At 41.0% G+C, this 8,624-nt stretch overlaps 1 protein-coding gene across 1 annotated transcript; it reads left to right on the plus strand.

Annotated features, from left to right (window-relative positions):
- The first annotated feature begins 850 nt into the window (after nt 1–850).
- LOC118713752 (upstream-binding factor 1-like protein 1) lies at nt 851–8,319 on the plus strand. The gene is made up of 2 exons (XM_036428649.1): nt 851–955; nt 7,024–8,319. Exons 1-2 carry the CDS (start codon nt 851–853, stop codon nt 8,317–8,319), a joined length of 1,401 nt encoding a protein of 466 aa, XP_036284542.1.
- Nucleotides 8,320–8,624: the final 305 nt, after the last annotated feature.

Consider the following 8,624-nt stretch of genomic DNA (forward strand, 5'->3'; position numbering starts at 1 on the left):
TTCTAGAAAGGCTGAGGAAAATCCTTAGGCTCCACTATCCCTGGAAAGTTTCAGGAGCAGCCATGGCCAGGCACAAGGAGGCATTCTAGGGAGGAAGATGAGCGGTTGTCCCTGAGCTTAAAAAAGGCTATGTGTAGAAGGGACTGGCAGTGCCAAGGAATCCTGGAGGCTCCTCAGGAGACTGTACTCATTATACTGCCAAAGGGTAAAGGCTAAGAGAGAATCTTTTCTCTCTCTCTCTCTCTCTCTCTCTCTCTCTCTCTCTCTCTCTCTCTCTCTCTCTCTCTCTCTCTCTCTCTTTCTTTTTAATACCAACACCACATTGTTTTATGTCCTATAGCTCTACACTGTAATATATAAATTCCTTTCTCTACAAAATTTTCCTGATGAATCTTCTATATGCTTTTCTTCCAGGTCAAGTTAAAAGTGTGCTTAGTTCTCTCAATGCTTACTATTAGAGAACTCCTGTTTAGTCATAACTCAGAAATGCTACTAATATGGGGGTAAAGCAGAGGAAAACCATTGGGTGGTATAACTGGAGAAGACTCTGTAGGAGACGGGAGATTTAGAGAAGTAAATAGGAGACGGTTGGAAATGAAAAGTAGATGAAGGAGCATTAACTAGCTAGCCTAGCAAAGGGAGGTATGGTGGCACAGCCTTGTTGCCTGAGGGCAACTGTAGGATGCAAACACTTCCCTGGAGGTGAGTTGAGTCAGAGCAGAAAGCTCAGAAGTACCAGGGAGCAGTGAGTGGAGGTGTGGGCTGCAAAGGGGCTCAGGGTTCCTCCTCGATTCCAACCCTGGAGATACCTCAACCAATGGCAAAGCACTGATATGAAGAACCTAGTAAGATGGCAAGGAAGCCTTGGGAAGATGAGGGTGATTATGGCCTCATGTGGAAGGAAAGAGCAGCTCAGAAGACAGGCAGGCACAAGTGCCTGCAGAGGCTTCTGAAGGTAGGTCTGTGTTTCCACCACACAGCCCTAGGCAAAGGGTAGTCTCCCTGATCCCCCACAGCACAGAAAAATGCAGCTGCCAGGACACCAGGGCATGAGGGGAGAAATGCCCAGGAGGCTGCAGAGCCAGATGGAGGTGAAAAGCAGGAACCAGCAATTGTCTGGAGAGTTCTCTTCTCCCCAGACACTCTACTTGGAGCTTGCCAGGTGCAAATCAGGAAAACAGTCCTCAGAAAAGGGGAGCTCAGGAAAGCCCTACTTTCATCAAGCAGGGCCCTGGTGAGAGGTCAGAAAGAGGAAAGATAAGCCCAGAATATGTGTGACTGTCATTGCCACCTTAGTCTCCTTTTGTCATCTTTAATGTTGAAAGTATTAAATATGTCCCTTTTTATTTCTCATTGAACCTCTCTAGCCAGACCATGACCCTTGCCCCAGACCTTCATCGCCCTATTGTCTGTGTCCTTGGGTTATGTATATATGCCTACTAGTTCTTTGTTTGATCACCTCCCAGCCACCACCTTTCTCTGCATTCCCTCCAAGATTCCACACTCTTTCTCAAGCTTCTAAGTCTCTAGAACCACTCTGTCCATCTGTTTATTTTGGTAAATTAGATTCCACCTATGAGTAGACCATGTGATTATTTGTGTTCCCTGAATGGCTTATTTTTCTTTGTATAACATTCTCCAGTACCCTCCTGGCTGTGTCAAAGGGTAAGAGATCCTTCTTTTTTACTTCTGCCTAGTATTCCATGGTATAAATGTGCTGAAGCTTTTTTATCCACTCATCTACTGATGGGAACTTGAGCATTTACAGAATCTTAGCTATTGTTAGTTGTGTTGCTATGAACATAGGTGCATACAGTCTTTCTGGTTTCTGGTTTCTTAGAATATATTCCTTGAAGTCGGATCACTGGGTCAAATGGCAATTCCATATTTAATTGCAATATCCATGAAGACAGGACAGCCAATGTATTTTCTCAAAAATCTTTATTTTTTCTAAAATATGTATCCATACAGTCAGAAAGGAGAAGATTATTTTTAAAATATATTTTTATTTATTATTTATTTATTTCAGACAGGAGAGGAAGAGGGAGAAGGAGAGGAAGGGTGGGAGGGAGAGTGAGAGTGAGAGTGAGAAGGAGAATGAGAGGGAGAGTGAGAAGAGAGAGAAGGAGAGGGAGAGGGAGAAAGAAACATCAATGATGAGAGACTCATTGATTGGCTGCCTCCTGCAAGGCCCGCAATGGGGATGAAGCTCACAACCTCTTCATGGGCCTGACCAGTAACTGAACCCTGACCTCTTGCTTCATAGGTCAATGTTCAACCATGGGTGAGCCACACTGGCCAGGTAAAATAAATCTCACTTTCTAAAAAGTATTGAAAATAAATGATAAATCCATCAAAGCCACATACATGATAAAGAGGTGAAGTACCTGCCCTCTTAATCAATGTATAGCATTGTAAGTGAATATAAGGTTTACTGACCAGCAAATTATCACAAAATCAATTCTGGTATAATTATCTCAGACATTCCTCAACATGTTGCATATCATCTGTGGGAGCATAAAGAGAAAGAAGTTTCATTTTTCAGCAAAAATCAAATAATTCTGTGAGAGGCTGCACTGCAGTAGTGCTGTTACATGGTGCTGTCCCTTACAAGGACTTGTCCAAGAATCACTTGCAGTACTATTCCCTGGATTTATGATTATGTCACACAGAATTTTAAAATTCCATAATCTTGCGATCTCATTACTACCTAAATAATAAATAACTAGCCTGGCTGGTGTGACTGAGTGGTTGAGCTTTGACCCATGAACCAATAGGTCAGGGTTTGATTCCAGGTCATGGCACCTGCCTGGCATTAAGGTTTGATCCCTGATAGAGGGCTTATAAGAAGCAGCTGATCAAAGATTCTCTTTTATCATTGATGTGTCTATTTCTCTAGCTCTCTCTTTCTTCCTTGCTCTGAAATTAATAAGAAAACATATTCACAAAAATAAATATAGTAAGTCATCATAGGATATCAAATGAGAAAGGACTCTCAGGTTCAGTTATCTGCTCTTTGTTTTCTTCTTCAGTTGTACAAACATTCCTCTTCCTTATTTGAGCTGTTATGATTTTTTTTCTGCATGAATTCATCTTTTCTACTGACCTATAATCTCCTATTCTTGGAGATTTGTCTTACCATTGAAAACTGGTGTGGGGAAGGGGAATTGAGAAGTTACTTGGTACCTAGCAAAACTTAATTATGATGGTTTAATTACTATATTTATTGATTTATTATTTATTTTATAAATTTATTTTTATTGATTTAAAAGAGAGAAAGGAAAAGGGTGAAAGAGATAGAAACAATTCTATAATAAAAGAGAATCATGGATGGGTTGTGTCCTACAAGCCCCTTACTGAGGACCAAGACAGCATGTCAGGTCTGTGGCCCAACCATGAATCCAACTGTGACCATGGGAATCCTGCCCACAGAATATTTGATTTTTGCTTAAAAATAAAACTTCTTCCCCTATGTGCTTGTATAGATGACTTGCAACATGTTGAGGAATGTCTGAGATAATTTTTCCAGAATTAATTTCAGGATCATTGTTAGTCAATGACCCTTACCTTAATTTACAATCCTATTCATTGAGTAAGAGGGCAGGTACTTCACCTCTTTTTAGGAAATGTGGGCTTTGATGGATTTAACATTCATTTTTCATAAATTTTAAAAGGTGAGTTTCATTTAGATTTCATGTTTCAATTTTCCAGGAAAGTTAGATTACTTTCATTTCACCTATTTATAAAAATCATACCTAAATTCCCAAACATTTTAACATTTAGGGAAACAAATTACATGGTAGGGGAATCAGTAATTTGTTAAATTGTGATTAGTGCCAACAAAATACAGGTAACATGACACCTCAAACATAATTTTCTACAGCATCTATAAGATGGTGAATATAGTTAATAATACTATATTTGAAAGTTTCATTTACATTCTGTTAGGATGAAAGAGGCCAAATGATGTTTTCTGTGTGTTGTAAACCAATCAGCCATCTTACTACTATCTGTAATCTATTTAGGCCAAGCTGGTTACTTCCTTTTGAAGACATAATCCAATGTAAGCAAATGGGTGTGGCCTTACCTGGGTGGGATCATATAAAAGGCACATCTGTGCAGAGGCCACTTCATTTCTTCACCAGGGTAGACTGACTGAAGTTAGAGCTGCCAGTTGAGCACAGAGATTTCCTATTGGCACCAATAGCGACAGAACTTCCACAGGTGATCATTCTTAGGACACACTGGTGAGTATAGAATTTAGAGTAAATTTCTTTTTGTTTTCCTTTGGAATAAATATCTTCATGCCTTCTTTCTCTTATTACAAATATTTTCAATTTACCTGTTGGAGTGCTTTCAAGTTCTCTAAGTAGACAAATAGATTTCCTTGATAATTGAAATGAAATCAATATCTATGATTAGAGCAATTTTAATATATGGATATTTGTTGTGTAAGCTATCTGATTAGTTTTTATTTTAGTTCCATATTGCTACTAGATGTTTTAGTTCTCAAAAAACATTTCTCTAATTTTATGCAATTATGAAAATCATAAACACGTAAAATATTCAACATGTTATATGCATGTTAGTGTCTTCATACATCTTAACCTAAAAAGTGTTCAATTAGTTGGAAAAACCGTGCATAAGTCCTGTTTGCTATATATTTGTTTAAGGCTCATGTGGTCAGTTTCTGATTTTTTTACCTTATCAGGCACATTTTTATATTTAAGTACATTTTTATTGATTTCAGAGAAGAGAGAGGGAGAGAGAAATAGAAAGATCAATGATGAGACAGATACATTTGTTGGCTGCCTCCTGCATGCCCACCACTGGGAATCAAGCCCACAACCCAATCATGTGTTCTGACCTTTTAGTTCCAAGGTTAATGCTCATCCACTGAGCCATGCGGGCCTGGCTAATTAGTGTTCCAAAGGGAAAGGGGGAAATAATCCCAGTGGGGAAAAGAACCAACCAATCAAAACCAGCAAGCGAAAACCAAACCAAATCTATTAGGCCCTTTTGGTCCTGAACCTTATTCCTGTAGGCTTCCTGAGCAGGAATGAGAAATTTAAACAGCCATCCCAGAGATCAGAGGAGTTCTAGATAAAAGGAAAAGACTCAATGAGCACAGAAGGGAAGGACCTATATTCAAATACAGTACCATGCCCAAATAAAGTCAGATGTAGAAGCAGGAATGGGAATGGTTAAAAATCTATGCCAAGGATGTGAGAAGTAAATAGATTATTCCTGGAAATTCCAAAGGAAATTAATCTAATCAATGAAGTTACTATCTGTATTCCACACTATAGCAATCTAATTAGGGTGGAGATTCAGGGATCCCTTTATCACTGTGTCTCAAAAGCCGGATTCATTCTGTTTGCAGGCTTTTGAAGTTGGTTGGAAAACTCAGAAGGTTATAGCTGGTTTTGGATACAAGAACCCAGAGAAGTCAAAACTCCTGACCCAACTGTGTGAGTTTTCCTATGAGATCGATTATACAATCTTAAGGTGAGCACACCCTTGTAAGTATATGAGTTCTCACTTCTTTCCTTAATATATATAAATAAATGCATATATAGTAATTTAATTTGTCTGTAGGCTTAAGATTCTCTTAAGAAAACACAATTTGGCCGAAACAGATTTGGCTCAGGGGATCAGGGGTCCTCAAACTTTTTAAAGTGGGGGCCAGATCACGGTCCCTCAGAGAGCTGGAGGGCCGGACTATATGAACTACTAATTCCTACTGTAACACCTCGGCTGCGCTCACTGCCCAAAAAACCTGGCGGGCCGGATCAGACTCCTCTTCGGGCCGCATGTGGCCCGCGGGCCATAGTTTGAAGACGCCTGATAGATCATCTGCCTGCGGACTGAAGAGTCCCGGGTTCGATTCTGGTCAAGAGCATGTACCTTGGTTGTGGGCACATTCCCACTGGATGGTGTGCAAGAGGCAGCTGGTCGATGTTTCTCTCTCAACGATGTTTCTAACTTTCTATCCCTCTCCCTTCCTCTCTGTAAAAAATCAATAGAATATATTTAAAAAAAGAAAGAAAGAAAGAAAAGAAAAAGAAAAAGAAAACACAATTTGGCTAGTTAACAATAATTATGTAATTACTTTTAGTTTACTTTGAGCTAGAGAATTTTAATCTCTTACTGCTTTGACATTTACATAATTTTTTATGTTATGTGCCTTGGGCATTCAAATTGGGATACCTAGAAAGAAAATTCTATATTTCCAGTATTTTTATAATTGGCATAAATTCTAAAGCTTAATTAGAAGAACTTGTTGTAGAACAGCAAAAGTGACAGATGCTTAAGGATGAAGGAAAGTTAACCAAATAAAATTATAAATATTCCATAATTTTTATTCAATTCATAGCACTTGAAGGAAGAATCAAAATTGTCCCTTAGGAATCATTCATCCCCCCTGCACTCCAGATAATGTATAAATTCACCATTTACAACAAGTTCAAGATTCACTCATAGAAAAAGGCCACAGTGGAGTGCAAGTCTCCTCAGCCTGTTTTATTTTATGTAAAACCTGTACCTTCTGTCACAGACACCTGAGCTGCACGTAGAAGGTGACCACACTCAAGGCAATAGAGAGCAACAGGCCTCTGCCTTTTACACATTTCTCTTTTCATTTAAAATATTTTCTTCTTCCCAGGGCTTTTCTCTTACACTGGGCCTTGAGGAGCCAGTTGCTCTCTTGGTGAGATCTGGCAAAAGGCAGTCTAGAATGAAAGCTAGTGTGACTATTTTGAAAAGTACAAATGTAGCCTATGGAAAGAAAACATAAGTTTTACTTCAGAGGTAGGCAGGTCATTTGTCATTTATTTTGTTAAGGCAATTTAATTGGATGAGGGGCATATCCCGAGTGAGGTGTGATTTTCTCATTCATTCTTCTATTTCTCCTCAGAAATATAGAACACACACTGCAAAACTTCCAAAGTATCTCAGCTGCTAAATCTACAGATTGAAGACATTTGAGTTTCTGCTGTGCTTGTGTAACTGGGACCTCATAAGTGGCCCAAACTCCTAGAAATGGCATTGGCTAATGGCCGAGACCAATGGCCTAAGGAAGACATTGTGATGTTACTGGACCGCCTGAAGAATAATCTGCCATCTAATGACGAACACACATTCAAAACTACCCAGTCACGTATGGATTGGGGAAAAGTAGCTTTTAAAGGTTATTCTGGTGAAATGTGCAAACTCAAGTGGTTAGACATTTCTAGGAAGATAAGAAAGTATCGGACTCTGACAGAATTAGTCCTGGAAGCTAAGGAACATGTTAAAAATTCCAAAAAAAGCAAAAGGTACAAGAAACATCCAGACATGCCCAAGCAGCCCCTGACTTCTTACATGCGCTTTTACAAGGAGAAGCGGCCTGAGTATTCCCAAATGCACCCCAAACTCAACAACCAGGAACTGACCAAGGTCATGTCTGAGAAATACAAGGCGCTCCCAGAGGAGATGAAGCTGAAATATATGGAAGACTTTCAGAAGGAGAAACAGCAGTTTCAGGAGAAACTGGCTCAGTTCAGGAAAGACCACCCTGAGCCTGAGCAGAACTCCAAGACCTCTGTTGTCTCCAAAGGGAGCCGAAGAAGCAGAGCCCACAAGAAGTTTAAGAGAGATGAAAAAGAACTGAAGTCTTCCCAGGAAAATGATCTTTGGGGGGACATAAGATTTCGTGGAGAGCCTGAGAAGCCCCCCATGAATGCATACCACAAGTTCCACCAGGATGTGTGGTCCAGTGAGGAGCTGCAAGGCCTGCCCCCGATGCAGCGCATGGTGGAGATTTGCAGACTCTGGCAGCGTGTCCCAGTGGACCAGAGGGAGCTTTATGAGCAGCAGGCTGAGGAGCTGCAGAAACAGTACACGGTGGACCTGGATAAATGGCTCAAGACTCTGTCTCCTGAAGAGTATGCTGCCTTTAGAGAGAGAAGCGCTGGGAAGCGTAAGATAAAAATGCGTAGAGGCCCAGACCCCAAGATCATCAAGACAGAAGTGCAATCTCCATCAGCAAGGACTCTGCAAGAAGGGCTTGCACAGAACCAGGGGCCGGATCCCGGAATGGCATCTTCAGAGACAAATGGGGACATTTCTCATGCCTCGCGGGGTTCTGAAGGAAAGAAGGAGCATGAGGAAAAGGCAGAAAGCAGCAGCTCCTCAGACTCCTGCAGTAGCTCCTCAGACTCCAGCAGTAGCTCCTCAGACTCCAGCAGTAGCTCCTCAGACTCCAGCAGTAGCAATGAAGACGACAGCAGCTGCAGCTCATCTTCCTCAGGGGACACCTCTGACTCAGACTCCAACTGAGCTTTATTCATTCCTAGATGGTGGGACAGAGAACTTCCCAACTGAAGTCTTTGGCATCTGTGTAAACTGAAGGGCTATTTTCCCTGTCCCTTTTTATTGCTTTACTTCTCACTTCCTTTCCCTTCTCCTCCTCAGTACAGAGTAGCGCAGGTTGGGAAGCAGGGAATTGGCACAGTACTCTCAATATTGGGTCCACACACCTGGGAAGAGAGGTTCCTGCTGGGAGAAAAAAAATATGTCTGACCCATTACTGGGTCCCCCTACACCATCAGCACCCCTCCCCCTAGAGCCCTCAGTAATGAATG

The sequence above is a fragment of the Pipistrellus kuhlii genome, unplaced genomic scaffold (assembly GCF_014108245.1).
Source record: "Pipistrellus kuhlii isolate mPipKuh1 unplaced genomic scaffold, mPipKuh1.p scaffold_m20_p_9, whole genome shotgun sequence".
NCBI lineage: Eukaryota > Metazoa > Chordata > Mammalia > Chiroptera > Vespertilionidae > Pipistrellus > Pipistrellus kuhlii.